At 37.5% G+C, this 13,805-nt stretch overlaps 2 protein-coding genes across 6 annotated transcripts; both read left to right on the plus strand.

The window, feature by feature from the left end:
- The first annotated feature begins 924 nt into the window (after positions 1-924).
- On the plus strand, positions 925-6,101 carry LOC104233865 (uncharacterized). 3 transcript variants are annotated; one of them, XM_009787313.2, is made up of 6 exons: positions 925-1,246; positions 1,942-2,726; positions 3,091-3,149; positions 3,589-3,717; positions 4,020-4,155; positions 5,592-6,101. In XM_009787313.2, the coding sequence occupies exons 2-6, from the start codon at positions 2,019-2,021 to the stop codon at positions 5,910-5,912; spliced, it is 1,353 nt and encodes a 450-aa protein (XP_009785615.1). In that variant the 5' UTR covers positions 925-1,246; positions 1,942-2,018; the 3' UTR covers positions 5,913-6,101. The 3 variants fall into 3 exon arrangements, with proteins under 3 accessions (XP_009785615.1, XP_009785616.1, XP_009785617.1); XM_009787314.2 differs by having other exon boundaries at positions 1,046-1,282; XM_009787315.2 differs by lacking the exon at positions 925-1,246 and adding an exon at positions 1,405-1,538.
- A 1,136-nt stretch (positions 6,102-7,237) lies between these two features.
- On the plus strand, positions 7,238-9,827 carry LOC104233864 (probable prolyl 4-hydroxylase 12). 3 transcript variants are annotated; one of them, XM_009787310.2, is made up of 7 exons: positions 7,238-7,426; positions 7,939-8,049; positions 8,286-8,343; positions 8,438-8,527; positions 8,931-8,988; positions 9,111-9,283; positions 9,375-9,827. In XM_009787310.2, exons 1-7 carry the CDS (start codon positions 7,356-7,358, stop codon positions 9,723-9,725), a joined length of 912 nt encoding a protein of 303 aa, XP_009785612.1. In that variant the 5' UTR covers positions 7,238-7,355; the 3' UTR covers positions 9,726-9,827. The 3 variants fall into 3 exon arrangements, with proteins under 3 accessions (XP_009785612.1, XP_009785611.1, XP_009785613.1); XM_009787309.2 differs by having other exon boundaries at positions 7,267-7,426; positions 7,924-8,049; XM_009787311.2 differs by having other exon boundaries at positions 7,267-7,426; positions 7,942-8,049.
- Positions 9,828-13,805: the final 3,978 nt, after the last annotated feature.

Consider the following 13,805-nt stretch of genomic DNA (forward strand, 5'->3'; position numbering starts at 1 on the left):
TTTTGGCCAGAGACATTCTTGGTAATGACGAGATATTCAAGATTATTCTCATCTATTGTCTCAATATGATATTCATTTCGTCGGATATCTTTAAAACTCAACAAGTTCCTCTTGGACTTGGAACAACATTGCATTCTATGATAAGTATTGTTCCTTTAGGCAGAGTTATAGTAGCTCTTTCGGAGCCTTCAATTAGATTATTAATACCAGAAATTGTAGTAACATCTGTCTTACACATACTTAAATAAGCGAAATATTTCTTCTCTTTGAATATTGTATGTGTCGTACATGAGTCAATTGAATTGTGATCCAATTTTGCTTTGAGAGATATCCATATTTGCTTGTATTTAAAATCAAATTATAGAATGTCAAGAATTTAAAAGAGAAAATTAAAGTAAAATACTTACCTTAAATTCAGAATTTAATCATGAAGTAAGTTCATGGAACAATTGACAATCATTATGCTCAATCCCTAAGCTTCTACTCAATTGGTTAGAGTCTCGTGCTGATAATGTGTTATGAAATAATAAAAGAAGAAGAAGACTATTATAGAGAAAAGTAGGGAGAGAGAATTCTTATTAAATTTGGGATGAATTACAATAGAATAGAACTCTCTATTTATAGGGAGAGGGTGACTTAGCCACCAAATAATAAACTTGTGACATTCACCGTAAATAAAATTCTATTTATAACTAATATTAGGGAGTTTTTTCTTTTTCTTCTTTTCCCTTTTCAATCTTTTTCCAGTTTCCCTTTTTTCCCTAAATCCACTTCCGGAGAAGAGGGAAAAAACACAGGAGTGAAAAAGGACAATGAAAACACCAAACACGTGATGAACGATTATAACTACGGTTGGTGAGGGAGATTAATTAAGAAGACAACATCTCGGCCTTAAAAATACTCGCCACGTTATTAGCCGAGTCCAAATTTTGACTTTCAGCTAGCTCAAACTCAAAGCCAGTACATACTACAACTCGGCAATGATTGGTACACGTATGTCCTGATAACAAGGCTACGTTTGTGCAATTTCATTGATTATTATTCTGGCCCAAAAAAACAAAAAGAAGAAGAAGCAGGGGTAGGGGTAGGGGGAGGGTGCTGAATGCTGAGAACTGAGAGCTGAGAATTCACGGCGTTGACTCCAGAATTCTCCCTCCGTTTGATTCTCAGTTTGTTCGTTTTCTTGATCATTACCTGAATCTGCTACTTGGGCGTGTCAATTCTATGCCAATTCTGCTTTCTTTAGGTATTGCAACTTGTTCAATAGCCCACTAGCCCTAAGGTAGATGGACTAATTCAGCTAATGTTTAATGTTGCAGAGCTAAATCTGTTTATCTTTTTACTGCTCTTTCCGTTTTCTCCTCTCCTCTTTTCCCCTATTCATAGTTCATGTTACCGGGTACCAATGAAATGTGAAAAAGGCTCTATATAGAATCAAATTCTTTTATTTTCAACATTTTTGACCTTGGTTTAACCGGTAAAATTGCTGTCGCGTGGGAGGTCACGTGTTCGAAAACAGTTTCTCGCAGAAATGCAAGGTAATACTGCATTCTTGATGCATGTAGGACTTGCATAGTTTTAAATTTGTTTAGTTAGAGATAATTGTAAGATTCTCTAGTTTTAGCACCAATTTACCTCTAAATAAGATACAAGGCATCTCTAGTTTTAGCAAACTCCCAATTTAACTCTGAAGACAATTCGGTAATGCTGGAATGAAATGAGCTCAATTGTAATTGGAGTGGATATAAGAACTTCATATAGCCAACCCTAACTAGCTTTCTCAGTTTTTCTTTTAAAAAAGAAAAAAGGACCCAACTTTTAACCAAGTTGATTGGTTGATATTTGTTTATATGATTGTGAACTACTCATCTAAGTTGTGGGCCTTGTGGCATTTATGCCAAGACATCTTTGAACTTATAATCTGCTATCTTGACATTGCAGATTTTTCCTTGCCTATGTTGGTTATATACTCAAGGGCATTCTTTCTCAATGGTCTGATGCATAGGCTCTAAGCAATAATGTCGGTTCTCTGTGGTTTACCCCCTCTCCTTGAATGTGTATACTGTGTAGCATGTGCCCGCTGGGCATGGAAGCGATGCCTCCACAGTGCAGGACATGACAGCGAAACTTGGGGCCTTGCCACAGCTGAAGAATTTGAACCTGTCCCTAGGCTCTGCCGATACATATTGGCCGTATACGAAGATGATCTTAGACAACCTCAGTGGGAACCACCTGAAGGATATGGGATTAATCCAGATTGCTTAATTGTGAAGAAAAACTATCCAGATACCGGTGGCCGAGTACCACCATATCTCTTATATCTGGATCATGAACATGCTGACATAGTTCTCGCTATTAGAGGTCTTGATTTGGCAAAGCACAGTGATTATGCAGTCTTGTTGGACAATAAGCTGGGTCAAAGGAAATTTGATGGTGGGTATGTTCACAATGGGTTATTAAAAGCGGCTGGATTGGTGTTAAATACAGAATGTGAGATCTTAAGGCAATTGCTGGAGAAACATCCGAACTATACCTTGACTTTTACTGGACATTCACTAGGGTCAGGTGTAGCAGCATTATTGACATTGGTAGTAGCACAAAATCGTGACAGGCTGGGCAATATTGACAGGAAAAGAATCAGATGCTTTGCTATTGCACCAGCTAGATGTATGTCATTGAATCTAGCAGTGAGATATGCAGATGTCATCAACTCCATTGTGCTTCAGGCAAGTTCCTGATATTGTTCTCTTAATCATCACTTTGAACATTCTTAATATTTAGTTTCAAGGCATTGTTAATTTAATCCTCTCTGCATAAATAAGCAGATCATGTCCTTTCTTCTGCCTGTGTACTCTCCATCCTTCTTAGAAGGGGAAGTTGATTTATTGGCTTTGGAATTTGTACCTAGAAAGCAAGGAGCTTGATTTGTTATAGATAATTGTTGCAGATGTTTGCATTATATCCCTTCTCTATTTTGATGTCAATCATCGATATGTCGCCTGGCCTTTTGGACTTCCTTTTGATGTTTTTCTCCAATTGTGCTGGTTGCAAATTCTCTCAATCTAACTCCATCTTCTTTTTCTTAAATAGGATGATTTCTTGCCACGGACAGCAACTCCCTTGGAAGACATATTCAAGTCACTGTTCTGGTAAAAGATAGTTGAATTTGATCTTGTACTTGCTTTCAAGAGTCCATTCCCCCATTTAGAAAAAGAACGTCTGGTTCCTCATTTAGCAACTCCTGTAAGAGGCATTGGATGGGTGGTGTCCCATCAACTAGGAAGCTTGAGTTCTTCTCTTTTTGTTTCTGCTTTCAGGTCTTGTTCATCTCCTCTTCATTCTGATATTAGTAAAACTTTCTGTTTGTGTCAAAGTCCAATTTAATATTAAAAAGAGACAGAATCATGTTTTTGTAAAAGATAGGAAGGCACTACATAGTAGGGATGTGATTGTTCCTGCATTAAGATGAAATTTCGTACGGCAGTCATTAAGTGGAGGCTCCAATAATATAAATCCTCTTTTAGATGGTGATGTTTGCTATTCATGACTAACCACATTTATTTTCTTTCGCTTATTTTTTTTTTGCAGTTTGCCATGCCTATTATGTCTGAGGTGCATGAGAGATACGTGCATCTCAGAAGAGAAGATGCTCAAAGATCCACGCAGACTTTACGCCCCAGGACGCCTTTACCACATTGTTGAGAGGAAACCTTTTAGGTATTTTCAGACTTAAGGATGTGCTACATGAAATTGTCTTAAGTCGTTTATACACAACTCCATCAATTAAACAAGTTCTATGATGGTGGTTCCGTATAATAAGCCAATATTGTTATGTTTCTGTTTTGAGTAAAAGCATCTAGTGCGGCAGGTTTCCCATAAAAACCACAATAGCGGTTTACATACTGCATAGTACATGCAATCTATAAGGATACCATTTGATCTGCAGTATTTTTCTAGTCTACTATTAGGCACATGATTTGAACTGACTCCTATACTACCATGATTCTGTGTTAAAACAGATGTGGACGATTTCCCCCTGTTGTGAGGACTGCAGTTCCAGTGGATGGGAGATTTGAGCACATCGTTCTCTCTTGTAATGCTACTTCTGATCATGCAATTATCTGGATAGAGAGAGAAGCACGAAGGGCCCTCGAAGTAAGTTGTGTGCGCTTTTGTCTATGACGATTGATGGATTCTGATATAATTGTCTTTGCACTTTATTTGACAAAAAAGAAATTGTCTTTGCACTTTACATCGTTGTAGCCGTAGCTTTACTTCTAATGTGCCTGCTCAGCTGTAGCCTATCTGGAATGAATTTTCAATAAATTCTTGGTTTTTGCGCATGCCGGCTGCTTTATGCAGTAGACACAATCACAGAAATAGAAATTTTACTGCTGCACTTACTTTGAATGGTGATGGTTCAACGTTAAAACTAGCACAAACATGTTTTCACTCATGGGCTCTCCACCTTATTTCATTGATGGCGTTGTCTGTACCCAGTCCACCCGTGTGAGGCACTTATGATCTACTTTCATTGTCAGTTAAGATAGTTTCAGTGGTAATCCTTCTTGTCACAAGTTCATCACTCTTAAGGGTGGTTGAATACGAATTGCAGCTCTATTGATAAAGAGTGGGTAAACTTTTTTATTGCACAAATCGTCCATGCCTTTCACTTTATTAGTTGTTTCTGCATCAAATAGAGAAACTTAAAGCAGAAAAGCATGGTTGTGTCCATTGATTCCTGTAGTCTGTGGATTGATGCATTCTTACAAGGTAAAAGGTTCAAATGTGTCCATGTAGTATCCGTAATTGCTCAACTTTTCCTGCGGCTAAACCTTTGGTCCATACATACCCTTGCTTTGCTGTTAGCAAGTATTTGCCCTTGCCATTAGTAGAGCTCCAGCGTAAAATGGGTGGACTCCACGTGTACAAATTCTTCGAGCAAAAATGTCCAAATTAACCCCTCAACTTTTGACTATGGTTTAATGCCTTCAGGTTGGAGCTTTCTTAGGGGGTTAAGGCAAAAATGAGACTTTGACTTAACACCGGGAAAAAATTAGACCAAAAGTCTAATGGAGGGCAAAGTTGCTCAATTTCGGACAATATAGGGGCAAATTTGACCCTTATCCCTTTGTAATATGTATTGTTAATGTAGGTGCATTGAAGAATTTATGCAACTTATATGCCCTTTGGAAATATAGAGGATTCATATTGTCAAACCGAGTAGCTTGTCATTGATGCATAGCTTATTGATTGATTTATAACATATTTAAATATTTATGGGGAGCTTTGGTAGTCATTCATTTAGCTTATGCAAATATTGTTGAATTCACTTATGGCTAGTTGTTCGGGCTTGAAATATGAGGGTAATTTGGCTTGAACATACTTTAAATGAATGACCTGTATCGTTTGATCCCCCTATTTGTCAGTTCGGAATTGGGATTCAATTTAATTGTAAAATGGATCTGCAACTCTATTCTATTGATGTGGTCCACAAGAGTTCTTCTATGTATCCTGGTTACATACTTACATTGTAAGTATTTAAACTTAAATTGGTTCTGACAACATTCATATTTGTTTTATGCATCCAGTTGATGGAAGAGAGAGATCATGTGATGGAAATTCCAGCTAAGCAAAAGATGGAGCGTCAACAGACGTTAACTAGAGAGCACGGCGAGGAGCATAAAGCTGCTCTACAGAGAGCTGTCACCTTGGCTGTTCCACATGCATTTTCACCTTCTCATTATGGAACTTTTGATGAAAAAGCGGATGAACAGTCTGATAAATCAGTTGGTGATTCATCCACAGGGTCGTCGACCAAAAGCAAGAAGAAAGATAACTGGGAAGAACTAATTGAGCGTCTATTTGAGAAGGATGAGTCAGGTCATATGATTCTGAAGAAACCACAGTGATAAGCAAGCAATGTTGTAACTTAAGCATCCTATATGAGTAGTGATACTTGGATCATCATTCTTTAATTAAACCTATAATTCTTTTCCTCAACTTACACTTTTTTTTGTGTGCGTGTCAGCCAGTGGCTTGTATCAATGGATTTAGAGAAACTTTCAGAATATATGCTAAAATGGATGTATTTATTGGTCCTTTTTTATGTAAGATTAATGTGTTAAAGATTCTTTTCAGGGGGCTGCTAAGTAGGAGTAATAGAGAGCATAAGGTGTTTATTGTTCGTCATCCAGTGTTACACCAGCTTCAAACAAAGATACATCATTTCAGGTTTTTTGAGATGCATCTTTTTGCTTCAAGAGAGGATATGTAAGTTCTGCAAAGAAATTCTCCAGACTATATTGGCCATTTATTCTATTATAAAACAATCTTAAGAAAGGTATTTCGTAATGTTACTGAAATTCTCTGGTAAAGTAAGTTATAAAGAGGCTAAATGAAATTATATGTAGCTTTAAGAAAAAAAGATCCGTTTGAAAAGGTGCAATGTCCCCATGTGACCTAGTGGTTGTGAAGTGGATTGAGAATTATGAGCTCTTAAGTTCAAATTTCAGCGGAGGCAAAAATATTAGTTAACTTGTTCTTATATGTTTAAATCTTGGTAGACAAGTTATTCGGTATTGGTGCTAGTCGGAGGTAACAAATACATCGTGACATTAGTTGAGGCAGGGCATACATTTGCAACAAAGGAGCAACCCTCTACCAATAATGTCAACAACAACAAATTCTCTTAAGTCTTACCCTTATGGTGAATGTTGTTGTGGTGCAGTGCGTATCTTAAACTAAAGTATTTAGGGCAAAACAAAAAATTGGCTGATTGGTCGAAACTAACTGTATTCCTTAGCCAAAAAGCATATAAAATATGCATTTTTTTGTGTATATGTGTATTCTATAATTAAAAAAATATATTTTATCGGCTATTAATTTTTAGAGCGGCAACAAATAAATATTTTTCAAGCATAAATAAAAGAATTGGCTGATTAGCCGTAACTAATTGTATTCCTTAGCCAAAAAGCATATAAATATGCATATTTTTTGTGTATTATATAAAAAATATATATTTTATCAGTTATTATTTTTTAGAGCGGCTACAAATAAATATTAATATTCATTAATCATAGCATTATGACATGCGTTATTTTTATGAACTTGCAATTTGTTTTCAACTATTTGAGAAAATTAGAAACCAAAACAGAGGAGAGATTATGGTTTCTCCCAAAAAATAAGGGAAAAGAAATTAAGTCTAAAGTTTAGGCTGTTACTGGCAGCTTGCTATATAGTCATCATTTTGCCACGTATTGAAGGCTGCACGGAGTTTCATGGAGTGATTTAGCGAACTCTGCGTTTCCCTCAAAAAAGAAAGCCCTCACTTTCCCATTTTCTCAGGTTCAGCAATGGCGAGCTTTCTTTGGGTTTTTATCTTCTTGGCTTTGGGGATCAATTCCCAGCTTCTTTTCGCCCAAAAGTCAGTCATAAATTATTCTACTTTTCCTGCATTTTTAGCTCATTATCTTTGATTTCTCTTCTTCTTTAATAATTACTTTCATTATTCTGAACACAAACCTCTCCTGATCTGAATTATGATATAGCATTATCTTTCTTTTTTTCCCTTTGGGTATTCGTAGTTATTCATGTATTTAAGGTTACTTAGCATGTTGTATATTTAATAATTATAACGTAGTCGCACTTGAATCCAAGCCCAGATTCCTATGGGGTTCTGAACAAAATCTATGGGTCTATCAAAAATACTGATTTTTATTATGGGGAGTTTGGAAAAGAACCTGATTTATCATATTATCCTGTACTTGTGGTTTTGCGAGAGAGAAAACAATTTTCGACTGTACGGTAGAAGGTGTATTAATTGCTCAGTTAGTTGTAAGCTGCAAAAGCTTAAATTTAAGAAGAATTGTAATAAGCACAAGTTTTGTTGTGATTTTCGTAAATGGTGCTTTATATGATTAGGACAATTTGTTTCAGAAGCCGAAAAGAATTGAGGGGCAAGGAGGTAAATGGGGATGACATTGTAAAGTTGGGCCATTCAAATAGATTTGATCCCTCACAAGTCGTTCAGCTCTCGTGGCGACCAAGGTCAGGTAGTCCATTCAATCATTAACCTTGTTGCTTCTTCAATGTGTTGTGGCATGCAAAGAAATTTCACGAGCGCAAAATTCTGGGGTATAATTGATTACACCCAAAAAGAAGAAGAGTTTTCTTTGTTACGTTGGTGTATTGAAAGCATGTTTGTTTGGCGTCCTGGTTTTTTTATGAGATTACTTGAATAATTCTCTGTATGGAGGAATAATGAACATTTTTTCTTGAAATAGGGTCTTCTTGTATAGAGACTTTCTCTCAGCAGAAGAGACTGATCACTTAATCTCCTTGGTAAATCAGTGCCTCACAACTTGTAGTGCAATTCTTTTTTGGCTTAGAAAGTTCTTTTTCTAAAATGTATGTTGATGCGGTCGCATTTGTGTAGGTGCATGGCAAGAGAAATAGCTCCACAAGCGATAACGCTTCATTGGATGCAGAGAAGTTCCCAACCATGGGTATTCCTTTAGATGCGGAGGTAAGTTCTTTGTTATCTACACGGTGCCTTATATGAACAAATGTTTCTTCGGAGCATACATGTGACATTTGTATTTTAGACCATCTCTCTACACCTAAAATACACTATTTTATGTGGAAAGCTTTAACCTTGTAAACTGAAGATATTAGTTATAATGCATTAGTGTTTTATAAATACTGCTTACCATGATAGTGGACGGGCACGCTCACCAGCTTTGCTGGCAGAGAAAGCAACTCATGTTGATTTAAACTCCGTACTCATAACATGTAAAAATTCAAGGTGAGGCTGCCTGCATAAGAACCAATGTGGTCGGCTCTTCCCCCGATCCCGCACGTAGAGGGAGCTTATTACATCAGCCCTTGAACTTAGTACTTATAACATGTTCCTTGACACCATTCTGTAGGATCCTACTTCCTCAAGGATTGAAGAAAGGATCTCGGCTTGGACCTTTCTGCCTAAAGGTATTTTCTATTACCAGACAAATTAAGTTCCATTTTTTTCTTTCTTGGTACCCCTCCTATTAAAGGTTTTTGAGTCTACCTTCTCTGTGTTCTGTGACTGACACAATCATCCTTGCCTTTAGGAAACAGCAGGCCGTTGCATGTTCAGCGTTCTGGGCGTGAGAATTTAAAGGGGAATTATGGTTATTTTGACGGGAACTCCGCACTTAAATCCAAAGAACCATTAATGGCAACTGTCATTTTGTACCTATCAAATGTGACGCAAGGTGGTCAGATCCTCTTCCCTGAGTCGGAGGTAAAAGAGAGTGCTTTGTTGTTCTTATTTTCATAATGTCATCTTTGCTGTTTGTGCTTTTAATCTGATTTATTAAAACTCATTGGTGCAGAATAAGATTTTCTCCGACTGTATGAAGAGTAGTGACACCTTGAAACCAACGAAAGGAAATGCAATCCTGTTCTTCAATGCCCACCTTGATGCATCTCCTGACAGGAGGAGTTCCCATGCAAGATGCCCTGTTATTGAGGGTGAAATGTGGTATGCAATCAAATTCTTTTATCTGAGAAGTACTACTGTGCAAAAGGATCCACTGCAATCAGATGATGACACCAATTGTACAGATGAAGATGATAACTGTGCTCAATGGGCTGCTACTGGAGAGTGTGAAAGAAATGCTGTTTTTATGGTTGGTTCTCCTGATTATTATGGTACATGTAGGAAAAGTTGTAACGCATGCTAATTCTTCATGTAATTTTATATGTACCTTTACTGGTTTTGTTTTTGACAAAAAACTTCTGATTATATTGTCAGGACTAACTCTTTTCTGTTTTCTTTTTGCCAACTATTGTGTAAACATGGCATACAAATAGACTATTGGCGCTTTGCTGCTGAATCTTAAACCTTAAATTACAGAAAATTTGGCGGCGATAAATCTTGCTCTTTTCCCCTGCAATGATCATTGACATTCTCTCATTTCTAATAACAAGTCCCTTAACTCGGGTGGCAATTTGAGCCCAAATCTATTTGATCCACCCAAGTCGTCCAAGGTTGGGTCGGTGATTGACCCACCTATTTGTTGAATTTTAGCCAATTTTGGCCCAACTCATCGCATATCATTTAAAGTTGGATTGATTTTTAGTCCACATTTGTCACACCTCCTTTTTGCGCGCCCGCCCCCGAAGGGTAAAAATACGCGAGGGAGTTTTTCCAATTTAAGTGACAATATTCGAAATGAGATTATTTATTTTATTTAGAGTCGCCACTTGGGAAAGGTTTGGTTTTTGGTGTCCCAAGTCACCGGTTTATCTTGAATCCCAAATCGAGGAAATTTTCGACTTTTTCAAATGAAGTCTGCGAACCAGAAATTCTAAGTAAGGAATTCTGTTGACCCGAGGGAAGGTGTTAGGCACCCTCGAATCCCGTGGTTCTAGCACGGTCGCTTAAATTGTTATAATGGCTAAATATCTGATTTAAATACATGTTATGACTTACGTGCTTTTATTAAGTTTAAACCGCTTTTATTATTATCATTTATTTTTATAGAATTGCAACGTCGTGAAAATGCATCTCGAACCACGTCACAATCAATGCACCCGTGGTCGTCGACACATTTTGACTCCGTTGAGATTTGGATTTGGGTCACATCAATGTGCACCCGTGTTTAAGAAGGTTAAATTATTAAAGGTGCGCCTAAAGCAACTAGCGTATTGTTATTTTGGGAAGGCCGTAAAATTCGCTAAACGGCCTGTCCCGAATTCTAAGTATTTTAATATATACATTTAGAGGGCCCCGCAGCTTGTGCATTTTGTTTGTCGAGGCTCGTCTCATTTTATTTAAAATGATAAACCTGCAATGACTACATCTTTACTATGTTCAGTCTAAAATAGAAGAAGGAAGATACATGTCGATTCAAGTATATGCTTTGGGCCTAATTCTTATCAATTTCTGATTAATTATTCATAAAGTAAAAAAAAAAACGTCATACTTTATGAGAAATGTTCTAATTTGACAAAGAAATTACATGACAAAATGCTATGCTTATATCCAAAACATCTCTTGAATTGAATTCAAACTAGACTCATTTAGGCTAGATTAAGGGAATTAACCCACTAGGCATTATTACCACTGGGGGTTCGAACGTGCTCCTATATACTGCCTAGCGGGTCCTGATGAAAGAAACTAAAATAAAACAGAACATCATTGTGTAAGGTGGAAGTATTCTATCCTATGCATATCATTATAGCTAAACAGGAATCCGGTCAGTCACTATGTCAAATATTTGTACATTCTACGTACTGTACCATTACTTAACTCATATCAACAAACAACTATAAACTAAGATACAAGAGGCTAAAACTCAGTTAAGTATTAACTAACTAGATTTTTTGCTATTAAATTACACACTAATCAATTTATACAAAGAAATCAATAGACCATGAGCATTACAAACAGACATTTAAACTTCTTCGAACTCCTTTCATTTCATGCTTTTGAACTGTTACAGTTTACACCAACATGGGACTTGAAATGTGTACCTGAATACTGAATACTGAAATGCAAAGAAGAAGTGGAAGCAAAGGGGTCAGCAGCAGCAGAAAGCAGAACAACAGCAGCAGCAACAAACGAGGCAAGTAGAATTAAGAAAACAACTAGACCAAGTTCCAGAGTAAACCAACAGACCACCAACAGACTCAATTAGATTTAGAAGAAATCAGTGTTAAACAAACAGATCAAGGCTAGTGAAATCAAGACAGCAGAGAAGAATGCAATTTCTAGTTTTGTCTGTCTGAGTTAATCAGACAAAGTTCTTTTCCAGTTTTCTGTTTTCAGAACTTCACTCTTCTAAAAGTGTTCCCTCTCAATTCACTCTGTTCTTATCAATGTCTGTCTCTGTGTGTGTCTCCATTTCTCAGAACTTCAGCCCTCAATGATTCAGTCTGAATCCCCTATGTCTGTCTCTCTAATCAGATGTCCTCCCTCCTCTCTATCTATAAAACTGATGGAAGTCCTCCTCTTTTATAAGCCTAAAGTCATCCCTTTAACAGCCTGTTTAGACCATCAGAATACCCTCCCATGTGCTGCCCCTTTTCAGTTTCCACTTAGCTAATTAAGTATAAACAAAACCCCATGATATTCCCTTGGCAGGCTTACCTTTAGTAATGTTTATTATTTCTGAAACTAAAGTAGGGTGTGGGCAGCAGGATGTAGTCTGACAGCATATGCTGTCAAACTATTTAATTCAAAAAGCCCTTAGGCAGGGCACAGGCTGTTCACAAATGCACATGTTGTGCACAAGTGCACATGCCCTCCAATTTCAAAACTGTAACTAAACAAAACATTGATTTTACATTTCTGATTCAAATTAACAATTATAAGCACTAGACTCAGTTCTTAATTGATTCAGGCAATGTTTAACTGCAGCAGGTCAATTTGTTATTGTTCAGATAGTTAAAACTAATTGACGACACATGTCGACTCGACTATATTAATCATAACAGGTACAATCGTAGCCAAAATCAGACATTTAAAAGTATCAAGCATATGATTTGAATTATACTGACTAAGCAGAATTGTACTCGAGGAGTTAGCTAATCAGTTCAAACTTGAAGCTCAATTATTCGCACAACACATACACATACACACATCATCAGTAACAAGTAGAAGAAAGAAACAATCAAACACAAAGGCTCGGGCAAGGTGGACAGGACACAGTTAATAAAACTCAAAACAACAGATTTCACCAAACATGAAACAGCTTTTAGAACAATCACATGGACTAAAACAAATAAAGAAAAGAAAGCAAACTCACCTTAAAACTCGAAAAATCAAAAGTCTTGACTTGGATTCGAACAGACCTTTCTTAAGGCTGAACGGACTTTAATCGAAGTGTTTCTCAGATGAGAAACACTTCAATTAAGGTCCATTAGACCTTAATCTTTTGGTTTGAACAAGACACGGACCATCGACGAGGACCTTTAAAGTTCCAAAAACTAGATCCGGGATTCGTGCTTCCCTGGTCAGATTCGGACCAAACCAAGCATGGTTTGGTCACGAGGGGGGTCCGGGGACTGTCTGGTGTGAAGTTGAGGTCGATTGGTGTAAATCGGGTTCCGACTCGAATCTTCGAATGAAGATTCGAGAAGGTGGGAAGGGATTCGAACTACGTGGTTAACAGATCCGTGTTCCAGATGGCAAGGGGGTTCTATGGTGTTAAGGGCGGGGTCACCGGCGTCCGTGCCGCCGGTTTTCATGGTGAAGGATACAGGGGCGGCTCTACGATTTGGTGGGGAAGGAGGTGAAGACGGAAGCTGGGGTATTGGATAGGGGGGTCGGGTGTGGTAGGAGGCTTATATATGGAATGGGTGGGTTGATTTCAACCGTTGGATGAGACGAGATGGACGGCTTGGATCTGAAGGTTTAAACGAAACGTCGTCGTTTGACTTAGTAAGGGTCAGAATTGGTTCGGGTAACGGGTCGGGTAGTGGGGTTATGGGTGAGAGATCCGGACCGTTGGATCGGCTTGGTTTGAACGGTTGTGATGGATTGGCATCGAAACGACGTAGTTTTGGTGTTAAACTACGTCGTTTTATGGCCTGGGGGTGGGCTGTTTGGACTGGTGGCTTGGGCTGTTCATTTGGGCCTCCGATTTTAAAAATGGGAATTGGCCCAAGTTCATTTAAAATGAGTTTTAACCTTTTTTCTTTATTTTTCTAATTTTCCTAAACATACAACCTAATTAAATAAAACTAAACAACATTAATTAATACTTAACGTATTTATTACACATACTAAAATATTAAAAGTAGGTAAAATTAAACAA

This window comes from Nicotiana sylvestris, chromosome 3 (genome assembly GCF_000393655.2).
Source record: "Nicotiana sylvestris chromosome 3, ASM39365v2, whole genome shotgun sequence".
Taxonomy (NCBI): domain Eukaryota; kingdom Viridiplantae; phylum Streptophyta; class Magnoliopsida; order Solanales; family Solanaceae; genus Nicotiana; species Nicotiana sylvestris.

Excerpts from the sequence above, each read along its gene's own strand:
- LOC104233865 (XM_009787313.2), top strand. The coding sequence starts at position 2,019 with ATGTCGGTTCTCTGTGGTTTACCCCCTCTCCTTGAATGTGTATACTGT. Across the intron at positions 2,727-3,090 it reads TCAACTCCATTGTGCTTCAG|GATGATTTCTTGCCACGGAC; the intron begins GCAAGTTCCTGA and ends TTTCTTAAATAG. Across the intron at positions 3,718-4,019 it reads GTTGAGAGGAAACCTTTTAG|ATGTGGACGATTTCCCCCTG; the intron begins GTATTTTCAGAC and ends GTGTTAAAACAG.
- LOC104233864 (XM_009787309.2), top strand. The coding sequence starts at position 7,356 with ATGGCGAGCTTTCTTTGGGTTTTTATCTTCTTGGCTTTGGGGATCAAT. Across the intron at positions 8,050-8,285 it reads CAGCTCTCGTGGCGACCAAG|GGTCTTCTTGTATAGAGACT; the intron begins GTCAGGTAGTCC and ends TTCTTGAAATAG. Across the intron at positions 8,989-9,110 it reads TTGGACCTTTCTGCCTAAAG|GAAACAGCAGGCCGTTGCAT; the intron begins GTATTTTCTATT and ends CCTTGCCTTTAG.